Source organism: Engystomops pustulosus, chromosome 1 (genome assembly GCF_040894005.1).
Source record: "Engystomops pustulosus chromosome 1, aEngPut4.maternal, whole genome shotgun sequence".
In the NCBI taxonomy this organism is placed as follows: Eukaryota; Metazoa; Chordata; class Amphibia; order Anura; family Leptodactylidae; genus Engystomops; species Engystomops pustulosus.
The window spans coordinates 462986-482556 of record NC_092411.1 but is presented as its reverse complement, the minus strand read 5'-3'; the positions used below and the strand labels follow the sequence as shown (position 1 = coordinate 482556).

General features: G+C 46.0%; 2 protein-coding genes across 2 annotated transcripts in view; both read left to right on the top strand.

Moving 5' to 3' along the window:
- Positions 1 to 19571, top strand: part of LOC140114503 (uncharacterized) — a 95757-nt gene that overhangs the window by 30945 nt on the left and 45241 nt on the right. The window lies entirely within an intron of this gene.
- On the top strand, positions 12194 to 14045 carry LOC140114435 (uncharacterized). The gene is made up of 5 exons (XM_072132707.1): positions 12194 to 13056; positions 13230 to 13388; positions 13467 to 13575; positions 13661 to 13722; positions 13793 to 14045. The coding sequence occupies exons 1-5, from the start codon at positions 12874 to 12876 to the stop codon at positions 13922 to 13924; spliced, it is 645 nt and encodes a 214-aa protein (XP_071988808.1). The 5' UTR covers positions 12194 to 12873; the 3' UTR covers positions 13925 to 14045.

Below are 19571 nucleotides of genomic sequence, written 5' to 3'. Positions count from 1 at the left end.
ATAACTTTTCACTGTGACATTTGTGTTGAAATTTTTGTGTAAATCTGTAAATCTCAACATCATCTTGGATGATGAGCTCGGAGGAACATCTCGTGTCTCCATATATTAAGGCAGAAGATCCTGAGGTCACACAAGATCTGTATGAAGGACTTGATTATTTTCTAGAGGACTCATCTTCAGAATCATCACTGATAGAAGAGCAAGATAACAACCACAGAACTGGTGTCATAAATCATAGAACTCACAAAAGGGAGAAGCCATTTTCCTGTACAGAAAGTGAGAAGAGATTCACACAGAAATTATATCTTGTTAAACATCACAGGAAACATCACGAGCCGTTCTTATGCCCCGAATGCGGGAAGCCCTTCCTAAGTCTGGAGCCTCTTACTGAACACCAGAAACTTCACGCCGAGCACCGACATTTATGTTCACAATGTGGGTTTTTTCACAAAAGAAGATATTCTTGTTCAGATTGTGACAAATCACAGGAAAAATACATTTTTAAGCACTGGGAGGAAGTATGTGCCTTTCCATCCTTGTATGTTTTTACGACAGTCAGCCTCATGAGCAGGATGAGGAGGTTGTCGAGAGAAGCGGTTCAAGGAGACAGGTTTTAAGAGAGAGACATGGAAAGAGTTCGTGATGCGCATAGTGGGAGGAAGGCAGTGTTTATCCGCGACAGGGTTTTTGGGCTTCACCACCTCGAAAGGCCCCAGAAAGTGTGGCCCATTCTTGTAGCTAAGGCCAGACGTATCTGGATGAAAGCCACACCTTGTCACCCGGAGAGAAGACTGGAGGAGACCTGCGTTTCTTATCAGCCTGGGTCTTGGTACGGACTGACGCCCGAAGTAGAGACTGATGAGTCTGTTCCCAGATGGGTTTGAGGTCCTGCACCAACTCTTATACCGCAGGAACATCTGAGGGAACGGACAAAGGAAGAGGAGGGCAAGGAATTTGTCCGTAGACAATAAAGGAAACTCAGAGTCCAGGGAATTATCAGAGAACTCTGCCCAAAATTAACAAAATTAACTCTCTCTACCTTTCTGAGGTCAGCGCGACCGCAGCATAACTTGGCTTTGGGGCTTTGGGGGGTCTTTCCCCCACGATGCCCCCCCCCCCCCCCCCGAGTCGCTTTCAGGGGGCACTGATCATTGTTATAGCAACTCTGGGGTCTGATCTGGATCCCAGAGTTACCTGCAAGAACTGCCAGTAAGATGGCGTCTGTGACGTCATCTTAAAGGCACAGTGTCAGCCTAGGCTGACACTGCCAATACCCTGCAGTACATGAGTATTGCAGGGTATTATCATGAACAAGCAATCAGATGTTTGCTTGTTCACGTCCCATGGTGGAAACTGTAAAAAAAAGTGAAAAAAAAAGGTTATTCAATAAAAAATAAAGTTAGAAATCAATAAAAATGCCCATAAGCCCCAAAACATATGGAGACATATAAAGCTAAAAAAAGGTCTCAATCATAACACAAACCCCACACATATAGTATCACCGCGTCCGTAACAACCCGTAGAATAAAAGTAAATCATTATTGAACCCACACGATGAACGACGTTAAAAAACGGTTATAAACCCTCCAAAAAGTATGATTTTTACCTATTCAATCTTACAAAAAATGCAAAAAAAAAGTGATCAAAAAAACATATGTACTCCAGAATGATACTGGTGCAAATTACAACATGTCCGTCAAAAAGACGAGCCATCAATCAGCTCCGTATCCAAAAAGGTAAAAATGTTCTGCCACTTGGAAGACGGCGATGCAAAAATGAGACAAATTTACTAAAACGTAAGAAAAAATATTCATGTCTGGTGTCCCCGTAATTGTATCGACCCATAGAATAAAGATCACAGGATTATTAGGCTATACGGTGAACACGAAAAAAAAAAAAAGTTAAATATCCAGTACAAAATTGATGCTTTTCTACTCCTGCCCTCAAAAAAAAGTTCCTAAATTTTCATAAATGGGGGATACCAACCCTAAAATGGTTACACTGGAAAAAGCATCTCATCCCGCAAAAAAAAATGCCGTCACATGGCCCCAATAACGAAAAAACGATAATTTTATAGCCTACAAAAGGGGCCAATGAGGAAACTAAAATCCTGGCAGCTGCAGGGCGCTCTTTCCCTCCTGCGCCTCGCTGTGCCCCCATAACACAAGTAATGTCCACATGTGGGGGACTCTGCACTCGGGAGAAATTTTAGAACAAATTGTATGGTGGGTTTTCTCTTTTTATCTTTTAGAAATGTGTAAATTTTAGGGCTAAATGAACGTATAAGGGAACAATATGACCATTCTAAATTTCATCTCCATTTTGATTCAATTAATATGTAGATCTCAAGGGGTTAACAATCTTCCTAAAAACTGTTTCTGATAGTTTGAGGGGGGCAGATTTGAAAATGAGTTGATACATAGGGGGGTTTTGATGCTAAATATGTAAAATTTCATTCAAAACGGGATTTATCCCCAAAATAGTAAATTCTGAAAATACAGAAAATCACTATTCGATTTGTAAGACGCGCGACATCAAAATAAAATTATCCAGAAATTTCAAAAATTATGAAAATGTAAAGTAGATATATGGGAAATGTTATTCAGCAACTTATTTAGGTGGTAAATCTATCTGCCTGGAAACGCAATGACTTCGAATTTCGAAAATGGCAGATTTTTAAAAAAATTCTGCATTTTTTCTTTTTTTTTTGTAAATAAAGACAAAAGTTATAACCATAAAAAGCGACGCAAGTCAGAATACAAAAAATGGGCCTGAGCCTTAAGCTATTTAATGGCTGCGTCCTTAAGGGGTTAAGAGCCTAGCGGAGAAAGATTCTGGCAAAGGAAATACGACAGAGACGTAGAGGAAGACAGGGACCAGGTAAGTCTTCATCAGAGTAACCCTTTCTCTATAGGTCAGCCTCCAGTTCTTCCATCGCTGAACCTTTACATTTCCGGTTTCCAACTTCTCCTCCCAATTTAGTTTGGCATTATCTTCCCTCCCAAATTTAACCCCAAGGATCTTAATATGGGTGGAGGCCTTGGCGAATTGTGGCAGATCAAAGCCAGGAGCAGTATCCAATGTCCAGAAAGCTTGACTCTTCTCAAGGTTAACCAGAGACCCGGAGGCCTCTGAGTAGCTTCTGATGGCTGCAGATAACATCTCCACCTCACGAGGTTCAGATATCACCACAGTCACATCATCCGCATAGGCAACAACATCCAGGGGCAAGCAACGGGGGACCGGCACCCCCTGAAAATCACACCGCTGCAATGATCTCAGGAACGGGTCGATAGCAAACACATACAGCAGCGGACTCAGAGGACAACCATGTCGCATCCCCGCCTCTACTCTGAAAAACTCTTTGCCTACCTATACAAAGTCCTGAGTCAATCCACAAATTCTTCAGGAATACCGTACTTTGATAAAGTGGCCCATAGATAATCGTGGTCAACCCTGTCAAAGGCTTTAGCCTGGTCCAGACCTACAACATATCTCCCACACCTTAGAGCTTTACATCTCTCAAACATCTCTCTTATGGAGATGACTGCTCCAGAGATGTTCCGCCCTTTTACTGTGCCGTACTGAGAGCCTGCCAACAGTGCCGGGGACAAACAGACTAATCTACAGAATAGAATTTTTGCTAATATCTTCCTGTCGACATTCAAGAGGGCGATCGGCCTCCAGTTCTTGATGTCACTAGGCTCCTTACCTTTGGACAGCAGAATTAACGATGAGACCCTCATGGATGAAGGCATCAGGTGATTTTCTACACAATTTCTGTAAACATTCACAAGGATTGGAGCCAAGAGATCTCTGAACTTCTTGTAAAATTCTGCGGTAATACCATCAGCACCTGGTGCCTTCTTCAGATTTAACTTATTAATAGCCTCTTTTATCTCCTCCACCGTTATTTCTGCTGTCTTGATTGAAAGTCTCTGCAAGAGGGACCGGATCTCCTCCTTGACGTCCTCCCACCATTTGGCCATGTTGTCATAAAATCCACACTGTCCAGTTGATTTCGGAAGAAAATCCCTGGACCGATTTATCATCTAGTAGACTAGAATTTAGTCTCCATAGTCCTCTACCAACCTCAGGATACTTAGTGGTAACCAAACAAAAGTATAAGGCCAAGTGACCTGAATATCGGACTGTTCTTTCCCTTCTTTCACTGATGGCTTCAGTAGGACTCACCAGAGCGAGATCTATTCCATTGCTGCATCCTCCACAGGTGTAGGTGAACTGAGGACTTCTGTCACCCTGAACAAAAGCTTCAGACAGGACAGCGTGATGAATAATACCATTAAGTACCTTACAGACCCTGGTAAGGGGCCTACTGTTCCTGTCCCTGGTGGTAGTGGTGGCATTAAAGTCCCCAGCCATGATGACTGGAATAGACGTGAACAGATAAGGCTTCACATCATTAAAAAGCTGAGTCCTTTCGGTCACTGTCTGTGGGCCATAGATATTAATGAGCCGGAGTCTTCTACCTCTGATGGTGACCCCTAGCAGCAGGCACCGTCCCATCGATACCTCGGTGAGTCTGTGGACGGTGACATCATGGGTGTTAAACAAGATAGAGACTCCGGCATAAGGCTCCACAGCCAGCGACCAAAAGGAAGGACCAGACTGCCAATCTCTCTCCCCCTCTCGTATTAGACCCAAGGTGTTTAAACGGGTCTCCTGCAAGAAAAACACATCGGCATTGAGATATCTTAGATGTTCATATACAGCATGTCTGGTCCTTCTAGCCCTAATACTATTCGCATAGCTGGTGACCACAGTAAGATGGAAGCCTGCCATCATGAGAAGAAGTAGAAAGATCATCCCCATCATCATAGATCAGAGTCAGAGTTATCTTCAAGTTTCCATATCCCATATAGACTGGTCATGAAGGGGGTTTCCTTTTTGTGGGAGGATCTCCCCCTAGATCGTCATCGTATTCCTCCACCATGCGCTTCAGTTCTCTCTCCATCTCCTCCTCCCCATCTTACTCGGACAGTACACTGTACCTGTTAGTAGTCACAGAAACATCAGCTTGACTCTCCACTCTAGAGAGGTTTTGGACAGTGGTCCATGCACTCGCAGGTTTGCGGGTGCTCTTATTCTTATTTCTCTTGTTAACACAGCTATTTTCTCCGGTGGCAGGTGCTGAGGAAGGGAACGGGACGGGCACTTGCTGCTTCATTACCTGTATCTGGGAGGTCCTGGGGAGTACCCCTCATGTCAGGGGTCTCTGGTACCGTTTGAACTGACCCTGACAATAGGGCCTCCTCCTCCCCATCTGGTACATCTGCCCCTTCCATCAGATTCTCATCGGGGAGGTCCCTACAGATGTTGTGCCAGGCTTCTGGACAGTCCCTATGGGAGTGACCTATCTGACCACACAGGTTGCATCTTATGGTCTGGCAGTTGACGCTCACATGGCTGAGTTCTCCACACAGGGTGCACTTCACTGGAGTTAGGGAGGTGATGGGTGATGTTCTGGTGTTGATGTAATCTAACCAGAACCCTCCACCCCCTGAACCAGATTCCACCCTCATCTATCATCCTGGTCATGTCTGACATGAGGGTACAATGCCTTCTGGGCCAGATAATGATATGTTGAGGGGGGACAGACTCATTCCAGAACATTATTATGACATTTGCAGTATCCGGCTTGGAGATGGGAATGAAACTAAACTTGTTCCACCCCTCAGTATGTCTGACCCGGGGGTCGTGAGCCCAGAATTGGTCCAGATTAGACATTATGTGTGGGTTGGTGACCATCTGTACTAGTGCCCTGCTGACCACACGGACCATGGGGCTCTGCTGCCTGTGGTGTGACTAGAGGAGGGAACTTCTCAGCTGTTGACTGTCCTTCACCCTCCACAACATCGGGGCTCTCTGTGTCACCAGCTGCCATAGATTGTATCAGGAATGACTCCTCAGGTGGGACATTATCATGCACAGAACCATCTGAAATAGCAACAACAGAGACATCAGCAACATTATCAGCATTACCGCAGGACTGCTGATCACAGTCCCGAATGTCCTGCTCAGGTGTCTCCCGCACCTCACAGTCCTGCTCAGGTGTCTCCCGCACCTCACAGTCCTGCTCAGGTGTCTCCCGCACCTCACAGTCCTGCTCAGGTGTCTCCCGCACCTCACAGTCCTGCTCAGGTGTCTCCCGCACCTCACAGTCCTGCTCAGGTGTCTCCCGCACCTCACAGTCCTGCTCAGGTGTCTCCCGCACCTCACAGTCCTGCTCAGGTGTCTCCCGCACCTCACAGTCCTGCTCAGGTGTCTCCCGCACCTCACAGTCCTGCTCAGGTGTCTCCCGCACCTCACAGTCCTGCTCAGGTGTCTCCCGCACCTCACAGTCCTGCTCAGGTGTCTCCCGCACCTCACAGTCCTGCTCAGATATACCTTGGGGTGCAGCTACAGTGTTACCTTCAGGTATGAGTCCAGAGTCCTCCTGCAGTCTCCTGGGACTTGTGGTGGCTCCTGCACTTCACTGCTGATATCAAGTCTACTGACTGCTGAGATTTGTAGCACCTCATCAGGGACTGCTGGGCCTTGTAGTACCTTACTTGGAGCTGCTGCAGGACTTGGCTGTTGTTGCCTCTTTTTGTAAACTTCTTCCTCCTCAAAAGGCAGTGTTGCTGGTTGCAGAATGGGTCTCACATGGGGCTGTGGAGTCTCAGACCTGGATGTTGGGCCCTGGTCTCTGTCAAAACTCTGCTGGTTCCTGAAGGTCTCTCCCACTGGTCCCATTTTCTAAATTGTGGACTCCACCTCCCGCACAGTATCAGAAAGCTGTTTGGCAAGTAAGTCCAGCTTGTTGTCCAGCAGGTTCTGCTTTGGTTTGCTGCCTTTAGCATATATGTACAATCAATCAGTTTTTCTAGATACAGTTTGTGTTTTTTCAATGCTTCCATCTTCCTCCCCAGTCCTGGCAGCTGGAGCTCAGATGATGGCTCTGGGGGCTGCAGTTTGCTGCTGAGGCCTGCTCACTGTAATGGTTCCTCTAGGAACCACCGTTCTTCCCTGGCACTGAGCTGCCCTCCAAACCCACTACCAGTAAGAAGAGGTACCTCACGCCGCTGCCTGATACCTTAGGGCAAGTAAGGAGAGATCAGTGTGCCCAAGGCCACACTAGCCAGCCACTCCGCTATACTGACTGACTCCAGACCACAAGAAAAGGCCAGGCCCGGGTGGGAGATGTTGCTAATCCACCAGTTGGCAAAGATGTAGCCATGCTTAGATTTCTTTTTGAAGCTCGTAAAGAAGATGGTCTCCTGTGTGACTGCTTTCTCCCAGGCTGCCCAGCTAAACAACAGTGTGACACCTCTGTGCTGTGCATTGGTGGTTTGCCAGAGGAGTTTACAAGTTTTCTGTGTGTGTCGCTACCACCACGGGCCTCTGTCCCCTATACCAGTAGTGCTCCAGTGGGACCTTCATTGCTGTGTGGCCTCCTTCCTCTTCTAGCTTCACCCTGCTGGCCCTCATGGCTGTGGATGAGGTCTACATTTGCACAATGTTTCTGTGACATCTGTGGACCTCTCTGTCCCCATACACTATGGCCCCCGGTGGGGATGTTATACAGGGTCCACCACATGGAGAGGGAGGCACTGCAATAGCAGCGGGTGCACTTTGTTGCTGCATAAGGTTGTTTCTTCACACTCGACGATGTGATCGATTGCTGGTTGGAGTCGTAATAAGGAGAAGCAGGAGGATAAGTAAATGAAGGGACATGGAGGAGGAAGCTGCATGTGCTGATGCAGGACCGTGGTGTCACGTTTAGCACTGATGAGCGGACCAGTGTTCCCATTCAGCTGTGTGACCCAGACGTATTACTGGATTGGTGGGCGAACAGCCAATGCTGCAAACTGAACTAGCAATGGCTGTGATTAGCGGGGGCAGTCGGGGTCAAGCGACTCGGATTCGCTCATCTCTAGTTAGAACCTTCTGCCTACATCAGGACCTTCCTCACACAGACGAGAAATGTTACCACGTGTGGTGATGGCCGCTGCCCGGACGCCCTGTGACATTGCTCACTTATATCCACCAGCAGAGCTCAGTCCTGCTTACACCTGGTCATGTGACTCCCCGACTCCTCCCACATTGATCACATGATAGTGACATCATCACAGGTCCTGTAACCACAGGAGGAGGTATGAGAGGAGTCACCGCAGAGCAGGATTATGGGGAGAGACTATTATTAATTTTCTTATGGGGTGGAGACTATATGATAACAAAGTGTTACATTATTTTATGGGTTGTTATGGTTACGGTGATACCAAATAATTAACCTGGTTGCTCACACGGTGACATCTGACACAAGATCAGAGTTTGACTTCCATGTTCTGTATTTCTAGATACATCCGCCTGGAATATCGGACGTGCCGCCCCGGTATTGGTGATGTGACCTAAACCTCTGCTGTGGGGAGCCTGGACTATTTGAGGTCAGTATGCTACCAGTTTTTTTGCGTATGGAATATGGACCCATTGATTCCTATTCCGTAGCGGAACTTGTGCTCTATTTAATGCCCGCATGCAGACTGCAGGCCATAGACCTCCAGAAAAGGTTTAATAGATAAAATATGTAAGTGATTATATTGTACAGCACGTTTCATGCATCACTAATAGAGATTAAAGAGAGAATTACAGGACACTGTCACTTACTGAGGCGTGTAATGGGCTTTCTATGTATTTGTAGATGCACCTGGCTGCTCTGTAGATGGTCAACCGCATCGTATTCATATAAACCGTATACAGGCAGTCCCGGGTTACCTACAAGAAGGTTCTGGAGGTTTGTTCTTAAGTAGAAAATTGTAGTGTCAAAATTTTTTGCTGTAATGGGACCAATAAACCTTCATTACAGACACCGTACAGCTGATCAGTGCAGCCTGGGACTATAGTCACATCCAGAGAGGTCACCAGAGGTCACAGGGGGCAGAGGGGTCCGTCTGTAACTAGGGGTCGTCTGTAAGTCGGGTGTCCTTAAGTAGGGGACCGCCTGTCTTATACAATTTCCACAATGTAATCACAACGCGCTGATTATGTAAATGATCAATGAAATATAACAAACAAAACAGAGTCTCTGGGAGTGAGAAATCGTCTCTGAAGATAAAAAGGTAAGTGACTTACAGTCCTGATGGGCTCCGGCTCCTGAAGGGCATTTTTCTTCTCAAATGACATCCAGCTGGCAGGGCAAAAAGTTGATTGGTAATCCATACTTTTTTTTTATGGATGTGAAGGATATGGACATATGGACTGATGCAGATACAATACGGTCTGTGCACAGTCCCATGATCGGGAGATCTACACGCGGTCGTGTGTTTTAGCCTCTTGTGTATTGTAGACGCCTTATTATTTGTCCCCGTCTTTCAGGGTCACTTGTCTTCAGTCTCCGATCACTGATCTCAGTGTAGACAGGAGCACAAATGGTCTATGATGATGATTAAAGTTTTGCTGCAAAAAATAAGTCCCACAATACTGAAAGCAAAAAAAAGAGGAGTCGGGGCTTAGTTTAGGGGTGTGGCCATCTACATTGACGGTTACCAAAAAACTAAATTGATCTACGTGAGACGTCTAGAACATAACCCCAAGAATGTGTGCAGCCGATGAGAACTCGGTAACCGGATAGGTCTGTTTCTCAGCGCATATCGGAGGAGGTGGAGGAGGAGAATGTTGGCGAGACAGAAGAGGGGACCATTGTTCAGTCCTTCACTGTTCAGCATGTATGGGCAGAAGAAGAGTTGGAGGAAGAGGAAATGGACAGTCAGGCCAGTGAGGGGAGTGAATTCTTACGCGTTGGTACTCTGGCGCATATGGCAGATTTCATGCTAGGCTGCCTATCCCGTGACCCTCGCGTTAAAAGAATTTATTCCAGCACCGATTACTGGGTATTCACTCTCCTGGACCCACGGTACAAGCATAATCTTTCCACTCTCATCCCTGGAGAGGAAAGGAGTGTGAGAATGCATGAATACCACCAGGCCCTGGTGCACAAGCTGAAACAGTATTTCCCTTCTGACAGCGCTAGCGGCAGAGGGCGTACTTCTGCGGGACAAGTAGCGAGGGAGAGTAGGCGAGCAGGCAGCTTGTCCAGAACTGGCAGCGGTACGCTTTGCCAGTTTTATGTCACCCCAGCAAGACACTGTCACCTGTCCCCAGTCTCGGCAGAGTAGGGCTGATCTTTACAGAAAGATGGTGAGGGAGTACGTAGCTGACCATACCATCGTCCTAAATGATCACACAGCTCCCTACAACTACTGGGTTTCAAAGCTGGACATGTGGCACGAACTGGCGCTGTACGCCTTGGAGGTTCTTGCCTGCCCTGCCGCTAGCGTGTTGTCTGAGCGGGTTTTCAGTGCAGCTGGTGGCATCATCACTGATAAGCGTACACGCCTGTCGACTGACAGCGCTGACAGGCTGACGCTTATCAAGATGAATAAAGCCTGGATTTCTCAGGATTTCCATTCTCCACCAGGTGAAAGAAGCTCAACCTGAATAATGTATGTACTCCTCCTCCTCATTTTCCTCCTTCTCCTCCTCTTTGTACACTAAAGCAGAGGAAACTGGCTATTTTTTGCCTGGACCAACTGGCTCTAGGTATAGAACTCTATGTGTTTAATTTTTCTGGAGGGCCACCTACCTGGTCCTCTGTTTTAAACAATTTTTGGGAGTGCCACATACAGGTACTCTATGTATTTAACTTTTCTGGAGGGCCACCCACCCGGTCCTCTGGTTTAAAAACTTTTTTGGACTGCCACATACAGGCACTATCCAAATTTAATTGTCTCCATAGCAGCCTCCACACGTCGTCTTTATAGCTGCCTCCACACGTTGTCTCCATTGCTACCTCCACACATCATCTCCATAGCTGCCTCCCAAAGTCGTCCATATAGCTTCCTCCATACATCGTCCCCTTAGCAAACGAGCTGTGTCAGGCAGAATTTTGGGTTGTTTTCATGGCTTCCACATCAAACTTGTTAACTTTGTCACCACCCTGCTGTGTTATCCACAAAATATACTGGCAAAGTTTTATCATTTACCAATATTATTTCAGCGCTTCTTGCGCATCTGTTTACATTCCCCTCGCCCGCCATAACCCAAACTTATAAGAACACTACTACACTTGATCTTATCCAAAAGGTTCTTAGAAGTGCTGTTTGTAGCCCCCGCCTGCTTTGAAAATTATAATTTTTTCAAAGTAAATGCTTCTGGCCCCCATGCCCATTTTGGGTGGTGAGGAGCCGAGAGACAGGGGCTTGGACAGGCGAAAGTTCGCCTGGCAGCGGACCGCCAGCTCCATCCCAAGATTAGGCAGCCTCAGAGGCATCCATGCATACTGCCCCTGCTGTTTCCTGTCCATTTTGCCTCCACGATCCTCCATAGCGTCCAACAATGTCTCCATGCGCAACTTTCAACTCTCTATACTCCAGATGCTGGAGCACGAGAGGATATGCAGCACATCATCCCCTTATCAAACGAGCTGTGCCAGGCAGAATTTCAGGTGTTTCACCAGATACGTAATGCAACTCGGCCCATCTGTTGCCGCCATGCTGGAGACCTGAAGTTTCAATCATAGCAGCGCAATATGGATGCCCCATACTGTCATTCTTAATCATGGAAGTCGTCTCCATGGCTGCCTCCACATGTCGTCCCCTTATCAAACGAGCTGTGTCAGGCTCATTTTTCGGGTGTTTCACCAGATACGTTATGGAACTTGGTCACTATGTCGCCACCATGCTGTGTTATCAACTAAATATACCGCCAACCTTTTGTTCACATAGGAAATCATTTCAGCGCTTCTTGCTCACCTCCTTTGGTTCCTCTCTGCCACCCATTGGTTTGAAGCCTGAGTCCATTTGGGGTATGTCACCATGCCACTCTCTAGCCTGCCACTGCTGCCGCTGCCTCTGCATGCCGTCCCCTATAGTGTCAGGGTCAATTATTGCATGTTTTAGATGCTATCTAGCCTCATTCGGTCACTCTGTCATGGCCATGCTGTTGCCCATAATTTTGGCATAATGGTGCGATTAAGCAGCCTCAGAGGCATCCATGCATGCTGCCCCTGCTGTTTCCTGTCCATTTCCGTGGTGTTTCCATCATTTTCTGAGGTTTCCAGGTGTTTGGCCAAGCTTCCCTGTGCAGAGCCTTTGGTCCCCTTGAAAAATGCTCGAGTCTCCCATTGACTTCAATGGGGCTCGTTATTCGAGACGAGCACTCGAGCATCGGGAAAAGTTCGTCTCGAATAACGAGTACCCGAGCATTTTAGTGCTCGCTCATCTCTAATACCAGGTGAAGAGACCGGAGCCATGAAGTCTCTAAACATGATGTGACCAGAGTAAGACATGGACATTGTCCTTTCTGATGAACGTTGATTCTGTGGTCGTCCCACATTGAGAGATTGTACATCACCCGACGTTATGAGCTAAACAGATCGTGACTGAAGCCATTAAGGATGAAACGCGTTGGTCTAGAATTCTGTATTGATGGATTGTAATGTGTGCTACATAGAATTGAGATTTTATCCACCTCCAAGAAGTGGCGGCTTTCGTCTATTGTTAGCTGATCTTCAGAGGTCTCGGGGCTTTGCCGTGGACAAGGAGGAGGTATGTGAATATACAAGGAGCGGGACCTGGAGTTTATCACCTGGCGTCAGGGTACAAGGTGTCCCTGGATTCTCCTCTAACACTTTCCACAGCCACCTCCAGGAAGATTTAGGAGCCTGTAGTATCTTCAAGGACCGAGTGTTTTTGGTTTCCATAAAGACAATGAGGGACCAAACCCGACGTGCACCAAACTTCATCAGTGGCCACCAGGTTTCCTCTTCAGTAGCTTCTCCTATTGCCCCAAGTATCTACTCAAATCCTTCTCCTTATGTACAGTATAACATTTTTGCAAGGGTTTTTGCATAGTTTACACATTGTCTCCTCTTTCTGTTCAGATTTCTACAAGAGAGTCTTCCAGATTCCCCCATCAAGGATGGAGAGAGATCGCGACAAGATGACGGAGATGATAATAGATCTTACCCTAGAACTCCTCTACCGGGTCACAGGAGAGGTGAGAGACCCTGATGATGTCACATGACCTCAGTATCTCTTATAATAACAGGTCATGTGACTATGGGTTGTGACATGACCTCAGTATCTCTTATAATAACAGGTCATGTGACTGGGGGGATGTGCTCTGGACATGGATGTGGTGATATTATCCCGCTGTCTCCCCATAACCAGGATTACACATTAGTGAAGAAGACGTCTAGTGAGCGCTGTCCGGCCCCTGTGTATGAAGAATGGGGGGGACCCCTGCGCCCCATCCCCTGGCCTCACCCCCTGATACATGACCAGATCCTAGAACTGACCATGAAGATGACGGAGCTGCTGACTGGAGAGGTGACACTGCTGGGAATGCTGGGACATGATCCAGTAATGGAGGCTCCGGGGGATGACTGTAGCCATTGTGTGTGTCAGGTTCCTATAAGGTGTCAGGATGTGGCCGTCTATTTCTCCATGGAGGAGTGGGAGTATGTAGAAGGACACAAGGAGCGCTACCAGGAGCCGCGGAGCCTGACATCACCAGGTAATAGACAGGACTATAGACACGTGTCCCCTCTGTATTATCTGTATAGAAGAAGGAATTCAGTCTGTGTATGTGATCCCTACAGTCCCTACATCCAGGGAGAGAAGATCCCCGGAGAGATGTCCCCGTCCTGCACAGGAGGATCAGGTAGGTGCAGATCTCTCCTGTCATCATGTTCCTCAGTTCTGGAACCATCTATATAATATTTGTTTCTCAGCTTCTGGATGAGGAGAAGAATCCGGAGAGTCTGGATGTTGTGGCCGTAACCATAAAAGAAGAGACGTGTGTGTCAGGCATTAATTTTTTTTACACCTGCAGCAAACACTCAGATCTAGAAATATTTTTCTGATCCGGCTTGCACAGGAATATTCTCCACTGAGTAATGTCCCGTATATACTGCAGTATAAGCCGAGGCCCCTAATTTTACCATAAAAAACTGGGAAAATGTATTGACTCGAGGATAAGCCTATGGCGGGAAATATAGCTGGTGCTATTTAAAAAATGTTCAGCAGCCACCCCTCAGTAATAAAATGTCCAGCAGTGCCTCCTCAAAAGAAAAATGTATGTATTTTGCCTGCACCCACACTATGATATCACATAGCCGTACCTCGGCCCCCACTGCCGGGAAGTCTCAAGAGCCACAAAAAGAAGAAGCCGGAGCAACGAGGAGAAGAGGAGAGCGAAGGTGAGTACAGAGGTTTGTGCCAAAAAACTTGTCTTATACTCAAGTATATACAATGTTTACAAAAAAAGGGGAACGTGAACCCCAACAGGGACCTATGAAGATGCTTCAACGAGTGGATAACTGCTGGAGAACATCCTGGAGGCCTCATATCATGATCTTGTGGTCCACGCTCTGAGTTCTCTTGTTACATTGGGGTCTGTTTCTTTCCCTCTCTCTTATCTGATAACTTTTCACTGTGACATTTGTGTTGAAATTTTTGTGTAAATCTGTAAATCTCAACATCATCTTGGATGATGAGCTCGGAGGAACATCTCGTGTCTCCATATATTAAGGCAGAAGATCCTGAGGTCACACAAGATCTGTATGAAGGACTTGATTATTTTCTAGAGGACTCATCTTCAGAATCATCACTGATAGAAGAGCAAGATAACAACCACAGAACTGGTGTCATAAATCATAGAACTCACAAAAGGGAGAAGCCATTTTCCTGTACAGAAAGTGAGAAGAGATTCACACAGAAATTATATCTTGTTAAACATCACAGGAAACATCACGAGCCGTTCTTATGCCCCGAATGCGGGAAGCCCTTCCTAAGTCTGGAGCCTCTTACTGAACACCAGAAACTTCACGCCGAGCACCGACATTTATGTTCACAATGTGGGTTTTTTCACAAAAGAAGATATTCTTGTTCAGATTGTGACAAATCACAGGAAAAATACATTTTTAAGCACTGGGAGGAAGTATGTGCCTTTCCATCCTTGTATGTTTTTACGACAGTCAGCCTCATGAGCAGGATGAGGAGGTTGTCGAGAGAAGCGGTTCAAGGAGACAGGTTTTAAGAGAGAGACATGGAAAGAGTTCGTGATGCGCATAGTGGGAGGAAGGCAGTGTTTATCCGCGACAGGGTTTTTGGGCTTCACCACCTCGAAAGGCCCCAGAAAGTGTGGCCCATTCTTGTAGCTAAGGCCAGACGTATCTGGATGAAAGCCACACCTTGTCACCCGGAGAGAAGACTGGAGGAGACCTGCGTTTCTTATCAGCCTGGGTCTTGGTACGGACTGACGCCCGAAGTAGAGACTGATGAGTCTGTTCCCAGATGGGTTTGAGGTCCTGCACCAACTCTTATACCGCAGGAACATCTGAGGGAACGGACAAAGGAAGAGGAGGGCAAGGAATTTGTCCGTAGACAATAAAGGAAACTCAGAGTCCAGGGAATTATCAGAGAACTCTGCCCAAAATTAACAAAATTAACTCTCTCTACCTTTCTGAGGTCAGCGCGACCGCAGCATAACTTGGCTTTGGGGCTTTGGGGGGTCTTTCCCCCACGATGCCCCCCCCCCCCCCCCCGAGTCGCTTTCAGGGGGCACTGATCATTGTTATAGCAACTCTGGGGTCTGATCTGGATCCCAGAGTTACCTGCAAGAACTGCCAGTAAGATGGCGTCTGTGACGTCATCTTAAAGGCACAGTGTCAGCCTAGGCTGACACTGCCAATACCCTGCAGTACATGAGTATTGCAGGGTATTATCATGAACAAGCAATCAGATGTTTGCTTGTTCACGTCCCATGGTGGAAACTGTAAAAAAAAGTGAAAAAAAAAGGTTATTCAATAAAAAATAAAGTTAGAAATCAATAAAAATGCCCATAAGCCCCAAAACATATGGAGACATATAAAGCTAAAAAAAGGTCTCAATCATAACACAAACCCCACACATATAGTATCACCGCGTCCGTAACAACCCGTAGAATAAAAGTAAATCATTATTGAACCCACACGATGAACGACGTTAAAAAACGGTTATAAACCCTCCAAAAAGTATGATTTTTACCTATTCAATCTTACAAAAAATGCAAAAAAAAAGTGATCAAAAAAACATATGTACTCCAGAATGATACTGGTGCAAATTACAACATGTCCGTCAAAAAGACGAGCCATCAATCAGCTCCGTATCCAAAAAGGTAAAAATGTTCTGCCACTTGGAAGACGGCGATGCAAAAATGAGACAAATTTACTAAAACGTAAGAAAAAATATTCATGTCTGGTGTCCCCGTAATTGTATCGACCCATAGAATAAAGATCACAGGATTATTAGGCTATACGGTGAACACGAAAAAAAAAAAAAGTTAAATATCCAGTACAAAATTGATGCTTTTCTACTCCTGCCCTCAAAAAAAAGTTCCTAAATTTTCATAAATGGGGGATACCAACCCTAAAATGGTTACACTGGAAAAAGCATCTCATCCCGCAAAAAAAAATGCCGTCACATGGCCCCAATAACGAAAAAACGATAATTTTATAGCCTACAAAAGGGGCCAATGAGGAAACTAAAATCCTGGCAGCTGCAGGGCGCTCTTTCCCTCCTGCGCCTCGCTGTGCCCCCATAACACAAGTAATGTCCACATGTGGGGGACTCTGCACTCGGGAGAAATTTTAGAACAAATTGTATGGTGGGTTTTCTCTTTTTATCTTTTAGAAATGTGTAAATTTTAGGGCTAAATGAACGTATAAGGGAACAATATGACCATTCTAAATTTCATCTCCATTTTGATTCAATTAATATGTAGATCTCAAGGGGTTAACAATCTTCCTAAAAACTGTTTCTGATAGTTTGAGGGGGGCAGATTTGAAAATGAGTTGATACATAGGGGGGTTTTGATGCTAAATATGTAAAATTTCATTCAAAACGGGATTTATCCCCAAAATAGTAAATTCTGAAAATACAGAAAATCACTATTCGATTTGTAAGACGCGCGACATCAAAATAAAATTATCCAGAAATTTCAAAAATTATGAAAATGTAAAGTAGATATATGGGAAATGTTATTCAGCAACTTATTTAGGTGGTAAATCTATCTGCCTGGAAACGCAATGACTTCGAATTTCGAAAATGGCAGATTTTTAAAAAAATTCTGCATTTTTTCTTTTTTTTTTGTAAATAAAGACAAAAGTTATAACCATAAAAAGCGACGCAAGTCAGAATACAAAAAATGGGCCTGAGCCTTAAGCTATTTAATGGCTGCGTCCTTAAGGGGTTAAGAGCCTAGCGGAGAAAGATTCTGGCAAAGGAAATACGACAGAGACGTAGAGGAAGACAGGGACCAGGTAAGTCTTCATCAGAGTAACCCTTTCTCTATAGGTCAGCCTCCAGTTCTTCCATCGCTGAACCTTTACATTTCCGGTTTCCAACTTCTCCTCCCAATTTAGTTTGGCATTATCTTCCCTCCCAAATTTAACCCCAAGGATCTTAATATGGGTGGAGGCCTTGGCGAATTGTGGCAGATCAAAGCCAGGAGCAGTATCCAATGTCCAGAAAGCTTGACTCTTCTCAAGGTTAACCAGAGACCCGGAGGCCTCTGAGTAGCTTCTGATGGCTGCAGATAACATCTCCACCTCACGAGGTTCAGATATCACCACAGTCACATCATCCGCATAGGCAACAACATCCAGGGGCAAGCAACGGGGGACCGGCACCCCCTGAAAATCACACCGCTGCAATGATCTCAGGAACGGGTCGATAGCAAACACATACAGCAGCGGACTCAGAGGACAACCATGTCGCATCCCCGCCTCTACTCTGAAAAACTCTTTGCCTACCTATACAAAGTCCTGAGTCAATCCACAAATTCTTCAGGAATACCGTACTTTGATAAAGTGGCCCATAGATAATCGTGGTCAACCCTGTCAAAGGCTTTAGCCTGGTCCAGACCTACAACATATCTCCCACACCTTAGAGCTTTACATCTCTCAAACATCTCTCTTATGGAGATGACTGCTCCAGAGATGTTCCGCCCTTTTACTGTGCCGTACTGAGAGCCTGCCAACAGTGCCGGGGACAAACAGACTAATCTACAGAATAGAATTTTTGCTAATATCTTCCTGTCGACATTCAAGAGGGCGATCGGCCTCCAGTTCTTGATGTCACTAGGCTCCTTACCTTTGGACAGCAGAATTAACGATGAGACCCTCATGGATGAAGGCATCAGGTGATTTTCTACACAATTTCTGTAAACATTCACAAGGATTGGAGCCAAGAGATCTCTGAACTTCTTGTAAAATTCTGCGGTAATACCATCAGCACCTGGTGCCTTCTTCAGATTTAACTTATTAATAGCCTCTTTTATCTCCTCCACCGTTATTTCTGCTGTCTTGATTGAAAGTCTCTGCAAGAGGGACCGGATCTCCTCCTTGACGTCCTCCCACCATTTGGCCATGTTGTCATAAAATCCACACTGTCCAGTTGATTTCGGAAGAAAATCCCTGGACCGATTTATCATCTAGTAGACTAGAATTTAGTCTCCATAGTCCTCTACCAACCTCAGGATACTTAGTGGTAACCAAACAAAAGTATAAGGCCAAGTGACCTGAATATCGGACTGTTCTTTCCCTTCTTTCACTGATGGCTTCAGTAGGACTCACCAGAGCGAGATCTATTCCATTGCTGCATCCTCCACAGGTGTAGGTGAACTGAGGACTTCTGTCACCCTGAACAAAAGCTTCAGACAGGACAGCGTGATGAATAATACCATTAAGTACCTTACAGACCCTGGTAAGGGGCCTACTGTTCCTGTCCCTGGTGGTAGTGGTGGCATTAAAGTCCCCAGCCATGATGACTGGAATAGACGTGAACAGATAAGGCTTCACATCATTAAAAAGCTGAGTCCTTTCGGTCACTGTCTGTGGGCCATAGATATTAATGAGCCGGAGTCTTCTACCTCTGATGGTGACCCCTAGCAGCAGGCACCGTCCCATCGATACCTCGGTGAGTCTGTGGACGGTGACATCATGGGTGTTAAACAAGATAGAGACTCCGGCATAAGGCTCCACAGCCAGCGACCAAAAGGAAGGACCAGACTGCCAATCTCTCTCCCCCTCTCGTATTAGACCCAAGGTGTTTAAACGGGTCTCCTGCAAGAAAAACACATCGGCATTGAGATATCTTAGATGTTCATATACAGCATGTCTGGTCCTTCTAGCCCTAATACTATTCGCATAGCTGGTGACCACAGTAAGATGGAAGCCTGCCATCATGAGAAGAAGTAGAAAGATCATCCCCATCATCATAGATCAGAGTCAGAGTTATCTTCAAGTTTCCATATCCCATATAGACTGGTCATGAAGGGGGTTTCCTTTTTGTGGGAGGATCTCCCCCTAGATCGTCATCGTATTCCTCCACCATGCGCTTCAGTTCTCTCTCCATCTCCTCCTCCCCATCTTACTCGGACAGTACACTGTACCTGTTAGTAGTCACAGAAACATCAGCTTGACTCTCCACTCTAGAGAGGTTTTGGACAGTGGTCCATGCACTCGCAGG